This window comes from Gopherus evgoodei, chromosome 7 (assembly GCF_007399415.2).
Source record: "Gopherus evgoodei ecotype Sinaloan lineage chromosome 7, rGopEvg1_v1.p, whole genome shotgun sequence".
Classification (NCBI taxonomy): Eukaryota; Metazoa; Chordata; order Testudines; family Testudinidae; genus Gopherus; species Gopherus evgoodei.
The window spans coordinates 126,630,234-126,647,965 of NC_044328.1; the positions used below are offsets into that span (position 1 = coordinate 126,630,234).

Below are 17,732 nucleotides of genomic sequence, written 5' to 3' on the forward strand. Positions count from 1 at the left end.
ATTGTATCAGGACCTGTAAATTAAGTTATTTTGTGTGAGTGTTTGAGTAGTTTGTTAATTTGCGGCTTTGTGATTTTTCTTCTTTTGTTCATTTTTTTAGGTAACTTGCTTTTTATCGCAGACTAAAAAAATAACCAAACTTAAGCCTTCCATATTCATGCTTCTTTCTGAAATGTTTTGCTTTAGTTTTTTGACTGTTGTCTTGCTGTGAACTTTGCAGATTTGTTTATGACTGTCACGTGCTTCTGCTACATCTGCATTGTCACTGTTATGGTATTTTTCTTTCTGTCTGTTTCTTCCACAGGAGTTTAACAAGTAATCTGCCCAATGTGAATCTGCCAAATGTGAATCTCCCTAAAGTACCAAATCTACCAGTTAACATCCCACTAGGCATCCCACAAATGCCTAGCTTTTCTGCACCGTCATGGATGGCTGCTATATATGATTCTGAGTGTGTATTGAGTTCACATTAGATCTCATTTAAATTTAAAGTAATCTTGGCATGGATATGTGTTGTTTGTTTCTGTGCATTATATATAACTTTAAAAGAGTGACAGAGATAGATAATTAGATATTTTACTAAATGAGGCAACCCTTATGTATTTCTGGCATGTACATTAGAAGTTTTTATAAATATTGAGACTTTGTCTTACGCCCGCTGGAAGCTTGAGCGTCTCACTTTACAAAATAATTGTTGATAGTGGGCTGTAGTCCTGTTGGAGTATAAACTACAGTACGTAAATATGAGCTGACATGTCTCAAAAGATAGGAAGAACCAACTGCAGTGCAAGTTGACTAATTTCCATGGACCAGATGTAGATCTAAAAGTGAGTTTTTATTTTTCTGCAAGTTCCTTATTGCCTGGAATTCTTGTACAATATTTCAAATAAAGGGGGGAGACATCTATAAGGATTCTTATGCATGACATGGGGAGCCCAAATGGTAATTGAATTCTAGAACCTCCATCCCAGCCTCAATACTTAAAAATCATTCCAAATGTCTTGAATCAAACGTAGGAAATCAAACAGGGCCCAAGTCACTAGTATGTAATAACCAGTGCCTAACACAAGATTGTTAACCTTGTGACTGTCCTATGATGTAGGACACATACTCAATGAAGAGGCATGATAGATGTGTTTTTCAGTGTAGGTCATGTGACTTCTGTAATTATGGTGGGTCCTCCTTAACAGTCACAGCCATTGAGTGGTGCCAGAGATTGATACCCAAAGGGATAAACAAAGCTGCCAGTGAGTGTTGGGCCATCATTCTAATAACATTTACCAGCATAAAAATTGAGACTTTCTAAGTTCTCACTTCAAATTGCTTAGTGTGACATGGAGAAGGATTATCTCAGCCAGTCAAAGCACAGGGATACTGGACAGTTTCTGAGCTGCCCATGTCCTGTTGTTTTTTGACAGCCATGCAATATGCACACCCTGGTGCTTTGACTCAGAAATCTGACCCACCTGCTCCTCATAAACCATCTTCCTCTTGAGGAAATTTCAAAGTCACCAGCACCGCCCCAGATAGCCTCTCCCTACTATCTTACTCCTTCTGTGACCATCCATTCCCCATCCTTTCTTCCCTCTTAAAAGCTGAAAGGGGAGAAATGCCAGGCCAGGCCATGCCATGCCAGTCCAGCAAAGCACCAAGGTCCCGATACATGAAAGGAGCCCACTGCAGGAAGGTTAACTTTAAGCACATGCTTACATGCTTCTCTGAATCATGGCCTCAAACGCACATGTCCGTTAAAGTACATGAGTACCATGGAGGGCAATAAGGCTACACATGTGCTTAACGTTAAGCACGTGCTTTCAGCAAACGTTTTTTGTGCTGCTAAGGCTTGGGATCCCCAGAATAACTTGCCAAGCAGCAGCACCTCAGGATATATCTGCACAGCAGCTGGGAAATGTAATTCCCAGCTCAGGTAGACGTACACACGCTAGCTCTCCTCGAGCTAGCACCTACATGTAGCAGTGTATCCGCAGTGGCATGGCCAGTGACTCAGTCTAGCCACCCAAGTACCATCCCCCCCCATCCCTCTGGGTATGTGCTTTCCTGAAGAGGGAAAGGGAGACAGTGTTAAAATTGCTGCTAGGTTCACTTCCCTGAGCTGCATGCTCTGCACAGCCTGGTAAACCAATACTCGGAGCAATCTAAATTAAACCTGAAAACAAACAAAGTCTGACAAATCTACAGTGGAGTCGCATCATAGGCACATTAACTTACACGATTTTAACTATACGCGCTCAGCAAAACAAAACAAAAAAGAGAAAAATAACAGTTTAAATACTGTACCTGTAATGCAGGCGATTCTGCCCAGCATTCCACTCAATGAGTGTTTGACTATACGCGATTTTCACCTTACGCGCTGACTTCAGAACCTAACCCTTGTGTAAGATGCAACTCCCCTGCATATCATGCTTTCATCTTTTTCTTATACCCGAGCTGCTGATAGGTTGACATGGTAATTGATTTGTTTAACAATTTATATTTAAGAATAAATTGTAACTTTACCCAAAGACAAAAAGTCTCACAGTAACAATAAACATCAACCTTTTCTTGGGCAGGAAGGGTGGCAGAGGGGGGCAATAGTCCAGGTACAGGAAACTACACGTAATTTACATCTACACCTGGATCCTACTGAATATGCTCTATACTAATACTAACGAACTGGAGGCAAAGCCAATGACCTTTTATTTTTAAAAAAATTGAAATATTAGAGTAATTTATGTTTCAAAGAAATACAACTCATATTCATGCTAAGTTGGCTGTGTTAAAGGCTAGATTAGGCAGTATCTGTAAATAATACTTGAAAGTTTGTATTACTTTTTTCTCTGTGCATGCTCTGTGATCTCGTTTTTGAAAAGATAAGAATCAAGACATGACAGTAAAGTTGACGATCATCTTTAATAAAACTATAGCTTAAGTGTGAAAAGCATTTTGCAAATTCTATGTGATCAAAGCAATTTTGGTGCTATTTCACTAACAATGAACAGTTCATTTTGGACATAACATAGAATATTACTTTCCTCCCAGGAAAATCTAATAATGAGCTGTTCAAAAGAAGAAAAAAATACGGAGAGTAATTTTTTTGAAAATTCTGAAACCAGATGGGTGTCATAATGTTGTTGTAATAAATACCAATTATTGCATTTATGTGTATTTAATTATTTAAACATAAATTCATGCAGTTCCAAAACTGGGATTAGATTAGAGAAAGTTTAATTATTCCTAAACATAGGTCTCAAACAAGAAACTACAAATGTAGATAGGTTGACTCTCAGGGCTGTGCTATTGAAGTTACACAAAATAGTTCTTTGACTAAAGATACCATATAAGGAAATGCCTGATTCTCTATCTTTTCAGTGTCCCAATTCCCTTGTACCCACTCACCGTTCATTATTAAGGACTTGTTTCAGTGTTACCTCTCCCTTAGTGTCAGATACATCTGTTCCTACTTCTGAGCTGATTCGTTCTTTAAATTGTTACCTTTGTTAGCACAAGCCCTCACAGGACCCCTCTAGCATGTTGGGAGTATGGTTTTCACCTGGCAGTAGCCATCTATGCATCGGCTATATTTTCCTCTGTAGCATTAACTCAATGCAGCTGGCATCTGTCACAATAGAAACACCCTTCCTCATCTGTTTCTATAGACGATGTCAGCACAAGTGGTAATGCATGGTGTGTTAAACATCTTATCAATTACTGTGTTAGCATTAGTGGTATGCGAGGAGGGGGTTAAAGTGCTTGAAGATCTCTTGGTAATTGTCATGAAAAAAAGAGAGAGAGAGAAAAGGGTTATAGATAAATTTTTCTGCACCAACAAAACACAATCAAGGCCTGTATTTTATTCTCTAAGTGGAGGTTTTAGACACAATTATAGTTGAAAAGAACCAAAGTAGCTATACACAACGAGCCCGAAGCATCCCATCTGTGCAGAGGAGTGGGTAAGACTATGCACTTTGGAAAGAATTCAGACTTTTGCAACAGACCAAAGACATTGCAAAAAAATAGAAATTAAAAAAAAATCTGTTGTCCTGTAGATGCCTTCGCAAGAGGCTGATCTGTGAGATGTGGAGTAGTCAACCTAACCAAAACTCTTTCACATGAGATGTCTAGTGTTCTTAGTTCAATTGACTTACCCTGATTTTTTTCCAGCTGTTCAAGAGATAAGGTGTGTCCTCGCTCACCACTTGTTAGCACTGTCCTTTACCTGGTGAATGTTGGGGAAAAAATTAAAAATGTATCATTTGAAGAAAAAAAATGCATGAAACCCTAAATTTGAATAACTGCATACATTCATGTACTGTAGTTATTGTCAGTCAAGGGTTTTCTACTACAAATTTGAGCCTTAATTTTAAATAATCACATATGTCAATGTGGTTATTAGCTAAGGCTGATTTTTACCATACTAAGTTTTTCCAGTTAATGTGCGTAATTCATAATTTTGTCTTATCATCTGGTCTGGAAAGATTTGTGAGTTATAACAGCAAGGTAGACTAGGCAAATGTATGGTAAAATTCAAAAGCCTGATGATGGAGATTACCCAGCATTGTTCTGTGTATTAAGCCACTGTATGCCCTCAACTTGTACAAGAATGGTCTCCACATCAGGTTTCCAGTAGCAGGGTCCTGCGTATGACTTCTGTTTTCATTTTACCCTGCCAGCAATGGATCAGGAACCTCTGAAGATCTGTTTTGGAAACTTGATGCCCTACAGACTTTCATTCGGGATTTACACTGGCCTGAGGAAGAATTTGGAAAGCACCTAGAACAACGTCTAAAACTTATGGCAAGTGACATGATCGAGTCTTGTGTTAAGAGGTACGTCTGAACAATGGAACTGGATAATAATAAATTGTTGGAGGTTGGGGGGTTGCCCTATCTTATTGGAAAAGAGGGGACTGTACTTTACCTTTCAGCTTGACTTCAGCCATTATCTTTTTATGCCCTAATTTATTTCCATCCAAGACAGGCTTGGTGTTAGCACACTTTTTATCTCTGCAAATTATTGACTTCTAAAAGGCAACATCTTTTAAATGTAGGCGCTAAACGATGCCTATTCCCAATAAGGCAACAAACCCCCCCTCACTTCAGGCTTTCTCTGCTGTTGTTGTGCACCTCCTCTGGGGTCAGGTTTGGGTAACACATTAGGGCGCAGGATTGTTGAATGCTATAGGAGTAGCCCTGTGTGCTATCTCAGCACCCACATCGGTGACTGACAAAGGAGATTGTGCCATTCAGAGAACCAGTCAGGCTTTCCAGCTGCCTTTGACTGAAAAAAGTCGTCACCGCCAATGCCACCTCATATGATGTGCTCCTGCCGAGCCTCTGAAACAGAGCGTACACCTTAAAGGAACTCTTATGAATATGTTAACAGCAGTCATTTTGATAAGGAAACATCCAGACTATATTGTCACGTTGCCCACACTGTTTCTGTTTGGTTGGTTGGTTTCAGAAGAAGGTGATGGGGGTGGGGGAAAGAAGTAAACTTCGCATCCTCTGGCATGAGAAAAGCAAATGGCAAAAGAACAGGTAGAGGCAGATGAAAGCCACAGCAGGTATGTGCAGGTGGCTCTGTGCCACCGTTGTCTGGCTGCACTGCAAGTGCAAGCATGTGTTTTAATATTCTCTGATTCCTGGCCGTTTGGATCCACAACCTCCCCATTCGCGAAGTGCAGACATTTGGGCTCAGAAATTGGAACTCAGAACAAATGGGGGTTATAGGGTTGCTCTGCTGCTGTGAAATAAAACACAGCATACAGATAATCGGATTAAAGGCCATAGCCCACAGCTTTTATTGAAATACAGTAACTCTCACTGTGAGTTATCTGCCAGCCAATTAGCCCTGCAATGCCAGGTAATGTTAAAAGTTGAGGAGAGCCATCCTGTCATGCACACCAAAGAGATGCATTTTCCCATGCTACAGCCCCCAAACTATCCCAGCCTCTGGGAGGAACATGATTCCTCTGTGCACCAGAAGCCCCTCCTCAACAGCATATGGAAGTAAGGCCCTCCTCCATGCACTTTGTTGTTCCTCCCACCATTTTGAGCACATCTCTTCTGAACCCTGTGCAGCCATTTTACAGGAGGTGGCTCTGGCAGCTTCTACCTTCTCAAGCTGAGCTCGGCCAGGGCCCTTTCAAGTTGCCTGCATTAACAGCAAACACCCCAGTCTTTGTAGCATTGCGCAAGGGAATTTATCCTGATCTGCGCCATTGCAGGCTAAGGTGCCAACTTCCCTTTCTGCATCCAAGGTGGGACCTGCCTTTGGGCATCAATGCTTCATTCTTCTGTACCCAGCAGATCTCGCTGCAGGAAGTTCTGGATGAAGGCGGTAGAGAAAACATATCGGTGCAGTGGCAGGCAAAAACTCTTTCCAGTCCCTGATACTGTGATCAGATTTATCCTGAGCCTGTGAGCGAGGACCAGTCTGAAAAATCTCAAACTCATGAAGTCAGTCATCCCTCAGAACTCAATGTCCAGCTTCCCTTGTATTAACACCATTAAAAGGTCCCTTTTCCAGACCCCTAGGGAAGGCGAGTAGGAAGCACTGCATGCCGCCAGTGAGGGAGTGAGAATGACACCTGCTCTCAGCAACAGCTTCTCTTAGCACTTGCCAGCCTGGGGAGAGGCAATTTGCATCCACATGTACAAGGGCCACCCAGCGCTAGCCTTTTGCTGCCAATTCCCTGCACCACTGCCATGTCGCAGGAAGGCCATAGCGGCCAGCAAGGTCAACCTTCCTCACCATAGCAAAACAAACAAGGAAAAGGGAAAAAGAGAGGAAGATGTGAGATGCCCACAGCCGGCATCAATTTCCCAGCACTGTCCCCCACGTCACAGCAAGGTCTGTTCCCACAGAGGTACAAATCTTCATTCACATGTAAACCTTTGAGTGTTGATAAAGTCTCTTTCCTGATCATCCAAAAGGCATGTTTAACTGTCAAGTTAGTGAAGTCTCTTACTCTGTATTGTCCTGCAGATGCAAACTGCACAATAGGTCATAAAGATTCATTAATTATGTTGTGCCTTCTTTAAAGGTCTTGAGATGATCGTGATACCTATGGCATTAGAAAAGTTCCTCTTTCTTACTCTGCTGGTATATTGTCTGATATAAATGCTGAGTGTCTTCAGTTGTTTCCGTTGTCTGACTCTGTTCTCTAAGAGAAAACTGAAAATAGATGCATCAGTCTGAACCTCTAGTTAGCATTATATAAATGGTAAATATTAGACTAAGGAAATAACTAACTGGAGTTTAGCGGTTCTACACCACAGAAGAAGTGTAGGATTATCCCTGAAGAAGGATAGCTGCTGGCTTACGGCTCAGTCCTTTGAGCAGTAAAGAGGATTCTTCTTGGGTTGGATTTCTCTTGCTTCTCCATGCTTTTGCCTTGACTTGGCTCACCTACCGGCATGTGTCCGTGCAATACAGTGCTCTGCTCTTCATTGGCCATTCAGTGTGGCTCCTGGCTCCAGGACCATGACATTTCTTTTCTCTTTCCTTTAAAATAACTAGCCCTTCCATTGCTATTCCTTGGGGAGTAACTTGGGGTATTCTGTACCTCGGAGTACTTCTGTTATATACTTTCGTTTCCCATTTAAATACATTTACTGTAATTAGAGAGCGGTTCATGATGATGCTTCAGAAGTGGGCCTGATCATGCTCATCTTTCCAGGCAGACACAAAACCATGGTCCTGCTCATTTAAAGATTCCATCACCTAGTGTCAACATCAGGGAACTAACCCCTGTGCTTTGGCTAATGTCTGGTAATGGTAATTACATCAGGCTCAATCCACTGCTGGCATAAGCCAATGATGCTGTGCTCCCTGCTTACACCAATTGCGAATTTGGCTCATTCTGTCAACCTGTATTTCCGTAGCAGTTTCAGTTTGACGTGGTATTTTTCTTCACTTCTTCCTCTAACCTACAGCTAACTCTTGCCGTGCACTGTTGAACAGCTGCCACATTTCACAAGTGGCTACATCTCAGTGTGGGGGAACTGAGCTCCCCTATCAAAACCCTGACTCTATCAGAGCCAAGCTGGCCAGCCTATGTGCTCATACAGATCTGATTGCAGAATCAGGAGCTTCATTTATAGATATCAGCCTGCACTTCCATAGCTCTTTCTGATCCTTAAAGGTCAAAGGTATTAGGTGTAATTGATATTATTTGTTTCTAATTCCAGGCTTCTCTGTTAATTTCTTGGTCCAGGCCCACTGCTGTAATGATTCTGTGTTGTATTTCTAATAATGAATATAGTACTCCCTTAACTACAAAGTCCTTCTAACGTTTTGCATTCAGGGAATTCAGGAATCAGGGGACATTACTCATTATGCTAGAAGTATTCCTAATATGAAATACTGGAGCCACTTATGGCCCAGTAAGTATTTTAAAATTATTGTCAACCAATCCTGCAGTCTTTAGTCAGACAAAACTCTTATTGAAATAAAAAATTTAACTCCCACTCAAATTTTAACTGAATAAAATTTAGCAAGGACAACAGAATTTTTGTGTGTGTGTAGTTACACACACGTACTATTTTACAATTGACTTTTTGTAAAGGTATCCTGGTACGTTTGCAAAATCAAAGAAAAATTGTGGCAAGCAATAAAACTGTGAAAAGATAAAATTTCAATAATCCAGTAGTTGCCTTCCAGTTAAGCGATTAACAGGTTTGTATCATCTGTGTTTAGTATTGTGTACCAATAGACAGAATTTCCTTTAATTCATCACGTTTACTGTTTGATTGCATTTCAGCTGTAGGTTTAAATTAGCCAAAACAGTCCAAATTATAGGTGTACACTTTTAACACTTCTATTTGTAATCTCATCACACTGCTTACCAAGTATGAGAAAGTAGTAGTTTCTCTGAGACCGTTACACACCTTATCCATAGCACAGTTTCTTTTTAAATTGGAAAATCATTTTTAGTAAAACACATTTGAAATAACTGTATTCTACCATTTATAGTAGCGTTAAATTTTCTCTTTCACTAAGCATTGTGTTCCACATTTTATTAGCTACAGTATCTTAAACACCAACTGAAATGGTCTTTTCCTACTTTCTTTAATAGAACCAGGATTGCATTTGAAGTAAAGCTGCAAAAAACCAGTCGATCAACAGATTTCCGAGTCCCTCAGTCAATATGCACCATGTTTAATGTTATGGTTGATGCCAAAGCTCAATCAACAAAACTTTGCAGTATGGAAATGGGCCAAGAGGTAAAAATGCAAATTATTTTTTATATAATTTAGAGAAAACTTAATGAATTTTCCCGTCTCCTATTCTGCTAGTTTCAGAAACATTCTAACAATCGTGGATTTTAGCCTTCTGTATAGAGTGTGCCAATGAATATTCAGGGTCACGCCATCAAATAAATCTAATGGATATGGACATTCAGAATTCCAGTCATTTAGTAGTGATGGTTGGCAAGGATTGTGGAGTGTGTTAAGGTATCTTTAAAGCCTGCTGATGCACGATGAATGTGTTTATTGAGTCATTAACTCCACCTTGGAGCCAGAGGTATCTAAAGCTGGATATTTACATGTAGTCACCAAATGTATAAGCTATGATTATTTTGAGTAGACAAACAGGAAGTAAACAAAAGTATTAAACTGTTTGTTTTGTTAAAAGACCACTTCCTAAAATATATTTGAATTCCACCTGATTTGACTTCCTTGAATATGGCTGAAATCAGCAAGTTTTATGATCCCAATTGTCCAGGTTCTTAATGACTCAAGGTTTCAAAAACAATCCAGTTTTGATCACTTGCTGATCTATTTTGTTCCTTGTAGAGACATTGTTGCAGGTTGAAAATTCTGTATTTAATATTCAAACTAGGAAGACACGCTAAATTGGACTAAATTAAATGCATCATCATGATCATTGTGCTCCAATGGCTTTAAGCCAAGTTATATATTCATATGCCAGGCTCAAATCAATTCAGAACTATTGCTTGGATTTCCTGTCCTGTTGCCAACGGGTGTCTCTTAGATAAGATCTTCCACTACAGCTTTACATGTTCGGAATTTATAATAAATCATTACAAGTTGTTTGTTCTTTTTAAATATTTATCTCACTCTGATCTATAATCCTCTTTAAGAGTCTGACTCAAACCTCATTCGAGTCAGTGGGAGTTTGACTTTGGGTCAGGCTCATTGTCCTTTATTTTTTTTATGTTTTCAGTTGTAACATTTTGTTTGTGACCGTCTCTTTTGGGGGAAGGGGAGTTTGAAGCTTTTGATGGTTGAGTTTCTTTCCTCAGCCACCTATCCAATGTAGGGCACGTACTAAATGGACTCTCGTCAGCCCAAGGCATGACTATTAGGCTGGTTGGTGGAATCACAACATTTCCACTCTCTGGTTGTTTCTCCATTCTTGCCCTCCATCTCCTCTTTTATCCCCCAGTTCTTCAATCCCACAACAGCCATGTTGGCTGCTTCCTATCAGCCAGGAGGGTGAGCGTTGCAATGCTAATACCTTCATCTACTCTTCCATACACTGCAAATCAAGCATTAAACCTTAGTGAATTAAATTAGTGGGAGGAATGACATTTCTGAGCTCAGGCAGATTCCCACAATACATGGGATACTGCAGGGCTAGCTAGTTATGTTAATAAAAATGGTCAAGTCAGTAACACAGGGATCTGATAGCACTGGCTAAATCCAGAAGTAGTGTTGGCGGGAGTTGTGTATATTTCCTCATACATCCTTCAATACGGCAGTTTCCTTTGAACTATATGTGTCAGTGTATGATGGATACCACCAGACCCATTTTGCATTTGGCCTGAGACAAATCTAAGATCTTCAGAGATCAAAGCCCTGCATTCACCCCACTCAGCCACTCAACTATTCTCTGTTGCGCCAAGAGCAAGCATAAGTCTCTGGAAATCTTTGTGTGCTTCTTTAAGAAGGTATTTGGTATAGTAGCTTGAAGATAACATAACGATGGTGTGAAACAGCAGTTGCTGTGCTAGGATGTTTTTAACAAATAGCTGCACTAATAGACCTGTAAATCAGATGTAAATTATCAGTGCATACGTTACTGTTTAGGACTGCAGTACTCATACACCCTCCTTGAGCTTTGCTTCTTTTTAATGAATGTTCCTACCCTCATCTTGACCTTCTCTGCTCACACCACTCCATTTTGGGGGCTGCCTCCCCTCCTCTTGAAGTTGTGTGAACCTCTGGGTTGAACCATTTATATTTGGAGGATGAAAAGGTTGTTAAAGATTAAAATATGAGAAAGAGAGTATGTATGTGTTTGTAATTGTATCCAGAAACGCTATGCCAGCTATTCCATTCCAATTCTAAGCTAAACTTAAGAGACTGTCGTCAAAAAGACTAAAGCATGTAACCAACAAATCAGAAACCAGATATCAATTTGGCCTCCTCACACCCGGAAGTTCCCCATAATGCACATGGCCATATAAGGTTTCTGCATCACTTCAGTCTTTCTTAACTCTTTAAAAATAGGGCTTTAAGTGGTTCAAAGGTTTTGTGCTGAACTCCTGCACAGAGGTGAATTTCTCTCCATGAACAGCTCATGAATAATCTTTAGGTTCAGTGTGTATCTAAAATCTGTTCACCCAACAACAAATAGCAAACAAGTTCATACAAATTGTGATCTATTGACAGGTTGTTTGTGAACAAAAAAAGGGGTGAAATTGTCTAATAAATTGTTCAAATGTCATAGTTTTACCAGCTCTAGTCAAATTAGACACTGCTTGGAAACATACCATCAATTTTTATCACAGTGAAAGCCATGCACTAGTACAAACCAACTCTTTTGAGCTATGATTTGACCTAACCTACAAGCCCTTTCTTTTAAAACTATCTTACAGACATATGAATTGTTTGATGCATTTTAAAAGTATTACTCTATTGAAAACATACCCATCGTCTCATTTCCATGTCCTTATATCTAAAGGCAGCTGTTAAAACATTTGGTAAACATACTTTACCATCTTAAATATTTATTTTTCCTCTGAATTTTTAATACATCAATGGGTATAAATTTATGTATTAAATGTTTCTCAGTTGGTCTAGTATGTTTTTATTTAATACCCAAGGTCAGATGGTCCTAACAGAAATACAGCATACACACAATCTGTTACATGACAAGGCAAAATATGCATCACATGAAGTCAAGTGGAGTAACTTTAGTACAGGGATTGTGGATTTTATTCATTTATCTAATAGCGAATTGTGATTAACGCTCTCAAAAGTTTTTGTTAAATTGAATGAAAAAGATCAATTATTCAACTTCAAACCATATGCATTCTCCTAAGAAATGTCAGGATCTGTAGAGTATGAAACAGACTTCTGCAAAAGAAGCATTTTCTTAGAAATCCTTTTGTGCCAGATCCAGAACACCTTTTCCTAGCTGGGTAATTATTACAAGGGGAGGGTCGAATGGATTTCCATCTTCAGTTTCAGGATTGAATCTCAAGTGGGTAAAGCCGGTAACACAAGATCTTCGGCAGGAGAGGTATGCCAATATATTGCATGCAAAAAATTAAACAGGTGACATTTCCCAGTCACTTTTGTCAGGTTTCTCAGAAATGCTTTGTATTTCAGAAGCCCCAGGCCTGAACTGGAGTTCAGCCACTGCATGCTGCTTGACCAGCACTAAGCAGCCCTAAATCCAACCTTGTCTGCCATGGGGCGAACACCAGAGGCAGGGATCATGTGTCTTAGAGCTTCATATACACACCCTTCCCTGCAGCCAGCTTAGGGAGCATGGCCAGGAGAAAGATGACACATGGCCAAAGCCTTTTTGTGCCCCCCAGCTGCCATCATGCCCACTTGGGGACACTGGCAATCTTACAGCAAGAGACCAGCCAGGAGTATGGCATCCCCAGAAGCAATGGAGGACAAGGGTGGCTTAAAGCATTCCCCTCTCCTGAGCTGAGCTGGGATGTGCAGAGCTGGTCAGGGCCCAGGATAAACAGTGAGTTTGGCCTAAAAACCTAATGGGCCAAATACCGACCTGGTATTAAGATTTGGCTCCAGTGGAATTCCACCTCCTTATGCCAGCTCTGAATTTGGCCTCCTATGTTCAGAATGAGGAGCAGTCTCCACCACTGGACAGCAGCTAGGGGAGGCCATGGTCCTTCCTGACAGCAGCTGCGGTGGATGTTTTGCTGTATAGGGCCCCTCTCTGAAAATCTTTCACCTTCTTGGGCTCCATGTTAATGCTCTCCGTGCACTTCTTATTTGCTTTGTAAACAAGCTTTTAATTGAAAATATATTTGCCAGTACTTTTCACACTGTATTTTTACACACACCTAGCCATTCTTTTAGTTTAAACCCACGATTTATCCCATGACAATGAACAGCAACAAACTTCACCCCCACCTCCAGCAAACAAAACTCCTTCATTAAAATAATATGCTAATGAGGCATGTCTTTTGGGCTAATATGCAAGACCTAAAACTGAGTGGATGGAACTTTGATTTAAACTCAGCCCATCACCATTTACAATGGGCCATGTCTTCAAAAGCCCATATGCACTTCTGTGCGCACCCTGCTTGTCCGTCGGTGATCTCTAGCCAGCGGAGGCTCCAAGCACTAGCGCTCCAAGCACGTGCCTGGAGTGGCAAGCCGCGGGGGGCGCCCTGCCAGTCCCTGCGAGGGTGGCAGTCAGGCAGCCTTTGACGGCTTGCCTGCAGGAAGTCCACCAGTCCCACGGATTCGACGGCAATTCGGCAGTGGGTACGCCAAAGGCTGCCTGACTGCTGTGCTTGAAGTGGCAAAAAAGCTAGAGCCGCCGCTGGCTCCAGCACCCACGTTAGCAGTCCTACTTTGCATTTTCCCATGTAATCCCACTCTCTGTGCACACACTGGAGTTGAGTTAGGTGTGCACATAATCACGCTCATAAATTAGTGCACTTGCTTTCCAAAATGGGGCCAAATTACATAGCTCTGTAAGTGACTACAGCATTTGATGCAAACTTCCTTGTTCTGCACTTACTTGGTAGCGCATGAATACTCAAAAGGGTTACATCCTCCAAAGTGCTTCCACTAGGGTGTGCAGAAGACACTACCTGCAAAATGTCTTTCATAGACTGGCATGCCGCTCCCCAGCAGCACTGCCTGCATCCCACCGGTCATCTGCCACCCTGAGTAAATATCTGCAAACATAGTAGTGGCTACTGCAGATACGGAGATCCTGCATGGAGAAGTTGCAGCAGAAAGGAGAGCGTATGTTCCCGCAGGAAAGAGATGGAGAAATTGGCAAATCTCCACCCCCCCAAAATGAAACTGAGCAGTAATAGTAATTCTGAAGATAACAAACGAGGGAGTCCTGTCCCCCCACCCCCGCCGCTGCCTCCAGCAAGCCTGGGAAGAACTTCTCGGATTCTGCCTATGGCTCATACTGCCATTGCTTACTGCTGGAAGCGCTTCTGCCGGACAGGCGCTAGCCCCTGCTCAGACGGGATCTGATGCACACTGCATTCTGTTTCTCAAATGACTGTCAAACTTGGGGGATGTTTGGGACAGATCAGTGGGGCCTAGTCAGACGCCCCCTTGCCAGCCTATAGATGTAGCAGGCAGGTGCAAGCAGACACTACTGCTGACTGACTTTAATTCACCATCCTCTCACCACATTCCCTTCCTCCAACCTCAAGCACCAGCACCTGGTCAGACTCCCTTTCAGTCACCTCCTATTCTGCCTGCACCATCCCGACTCACACCACTGCCGTGTTCCATCAGACCCTCAGCTGCTCTTCCCAGCTTCATCGTCCTCTCGCTGCCTTCTCCACTCCACATGGCGCCTGGCCAATCTTTTTCCCACATGTGGGTGGAGCCTTCCCCACCCATGCTGGAGTTGTCACATTCCACAGGTGCCTTTTGCTCTGTTTCTGGGACTTGGCAACTGATAGAAGATGCAATCAGGGGGAGGAGAACATGGAGAAAACTCCACCTGTCCAGATACATGCCAAATTTCATTCCTATTCACCATCTTTTCATGCAGGTCCTGGCCCAAAGTAGGGGAATGCACCCTCTGGATTCAACCCAGCTCCTCTGGGTGCGCCCCTGAGCTCAGCAGTTGCAGCTGCCTTTCCTGATTGGTGTGAGATCTCCAGATTTTAAAGTACTGCCAAATAGGTTCTGATGAGTGAATGAAATGTAGCTACATACATAAGAATATTTCTCATGTAACTGTGGTTTCTATAAGGCATTGGTGCAGATTTTGGACCCACAAAGCAGGACATTGAAACAAAAATTCTTCAGAAGGCAAATGTTTGTTTATACAAAAATAGGTTTTGCCATTAAATTGCCCCTGCCACTAAATTGTCCATATGGAAGTGGGCAAGCCCCACTCTGGTACTTGTGGCTCTCATCTTTATTTGGTGTGTCCACCAGGTTCAGCCAAATGCTCACTCCATTGCTTCTTAATCTGGGTTGTGAGGGGTGCTAGATTTTGGAGGTCAGAGGCTGCACCACTTGACGAACCTGCCCTAGTCCAGTGCCAAGACTCATCGTCTCGACTCCAGTCCTTAATTCAGGTCCACCTACCTTGAAACTCATCTGTAAAATTGTTCTTCTTGTTGCGGTCCAGCTTCCAAGTACAATGAAAACAAGTCCTTGTACTTTCTTATCGGAGACGTACAGTCTGTGTTCTGTGTCGGATCATTTTCCCTCCCCTGCCCCCCGCCCCACTTTTACCTCCTATAAGTATTACAGGTAACGATCTCTGGTATTTCAGTTAAATGAGTTTTTATTCACGTTTCATTTCCCATTGCTTATTGTTTCTGTACAAGCTGCTGCTTTTTCTCATGGCCCCATTGAATTAGGTCTCCCTTTTTTTTGAAAATTTTATGTTATTTATTATTTATCTTCATGTGTTCTTTTTCCTGTCTTCTGCACCTTCCTCTTAATTTCTGTCCCTAATCATCTGAAAGTTTGCTAAAGAGTGGGTAAGTATGTCCTACATTTTTTTTCTTTTTTCCAAGTTCCTGTAATCACATGTTATTGTTTTATTGCAAAATAAAATATAGAGCCGTTCAAAATGATAGAAACTACCTAGTCAATGTTGAGGGACCAGTGTCCAACACTGAATTGCCCTCATAGCCTTTGTTTTCCCAAAGCATGATTAGTGCTTGTAGCAGATTTGTCTCTTTCAATGTAATTTGATATTAACATTTTAAAACAATATTAATGCAAACAAGTGGCAATGCATATAGGGACTAAGATCCCTACTTAAAACATTTTATTTTTAAATAAAAAATTTAATGTTGAAAATATTTCAGTAAGAATATGTAGGTTTTTCATATTTAAATCCTCTCACTGAAGTTTTTGTACATTAGCCAAAAAATGTTTTGTACCTATTATAGCCAGACCACGTTGGCCTGTGGTTGCCTCAGAGCTCAAAAGCTAAGTGAGGTTTGGTCTGGTTGGTATTCAGGGCCGGCGCTTCCATGTAGGCGACCGCCAGGCGCCGGGATTTGGAAGGGCGGCAGACTGCTCCAGTGGACCTCCCGCAGGCATGCCTGCGGGGAGGGTCCGCTGGTCCCGCAGCTCCGGTGGAGCATCTGCAGGCACGCCTGGAGCAGGTCCACCGGAGCCGCGGGACCGGTGAGCCGGCCCTGCGCCTAGGGCACCAAAAACCCTGGTGCCGCTCCTGTTGGTATTGAACGGGAGGTGCCATGGAGAAACCTAGGTGCTGCAAAGACTGGTGCTCGTCAGTCAATAGGTGGCACTCTTTCCTATGCAACTATGCTGAACCAGTGGGCCAGAATGGTACTAGCAAATGGTACTGTGCTGGTGGAGATGCATGAGACGAAACACAGATCTTGATTATGTTATGATCATAAAGGCATCAATTCAACAAGCATTTAAATAAGTGCTTAACTTTAAGCACTTGCTTCTGTGCCACTGAACCTGAACACATGCTAAAGGGTCTGTGTCCACTGCATCTGGAAATGAGCCTCCCAGCCCCATGGTGCTGATTTGCACTCGTGGGGCTTGCACTAGTATGCTAAAAATAGCTGTTCAGACATCCTAAGGCACCCCCTGGCTTCAGAGCCCAAGCTCCATCCTGCACTGCAATGTCAAAGCAACATTTGCACAGCTATTCTTAGCTTGCTAACTCGAAACCCCGCCAGCACACGTCTGTGGACCCAGGCTGGGAGCTCAGTCCCAGTGGCAGTACAGCCATACCCAAAGTGCTTTGCTGGAACGGAGCCTAACAGATTCTATAGCACTTTCTGCAAGTGCAGCGATGCTCCTCAAATGGTTCAGGATATTCCAGTTGCAGCCTCTTTTCTTTAAAATGTCACCCTTACCGTTCTCTCAGCAGAAGGCCATTGCTGCCTTTCCCAAGCTCCAACGGGGCTTGGCTGTGCCCTGGGGAAATTGCCACATTCTATCCCAGTGGTGGCTGCATTTCAATAGGCAGTTAAATTGTTCCTTTATAAAGTGAATTAGTTAACATTGGTACAACACTGTAGAAAGCTCTAGAAACAGTAACTATTATATTTGTACACATGGGCTATAAGGGCCAAAGTCCCCCCCTTGGACACATACATTTAGCTCCTATCAGTGCTTAATCTGTGCCAGGTCCAAGCTCCAGCACCTCCGGCCCCAGCAGTTTGGAGCCCCCCAGCACCTCCGGGCCCAGCAGTTCGGAGCCCCCGGCACCTCTGGGCTTGCTGCATCAGTTATTAATGTAAAAAAATTGCTCGAGTCCTGGCACCAAATTAAGCACTGGCTCCTATT

At 42.3% G+C, this 17,732-nt stretch overlaps 1 protein-coding gene across 17 annotated transcripts in view; it reads left to right on the forward strand.

The window, feature by feature from the left end:
• CADPS (calcium dependent secretion activator) overlaps nt 1-17,732 on the forward strand; it is a 372,967-nt gene that overhangs the window by 306,267 nt on the left and 48,968 nt on the right. For 10 of the 17 annotated variants that reach the window (XM_030571245.1, XM_030571246.1, XM_030571248.1 and 7 more), the window contains 3 exons: nt 305-451; nt 4,671-4,826; nt 9,080-9,227. In XM_030571245.1, coding sequence (XP_030427105.1) covers nt 305-451; nt 4,671-4,826; nt 9,080-9,227 — 451 coding nt within the window. The remainder of the gene's footprint in view (nt 1-304; nt 452-4,670; nt 4,827-9,079; nt 9,228-17,732) is intronic. The other 7 variants (XM_030571256.1, XM_030571257.1, XM_030571260.1 and 4 more) reach the window with 1 other exon arrangement.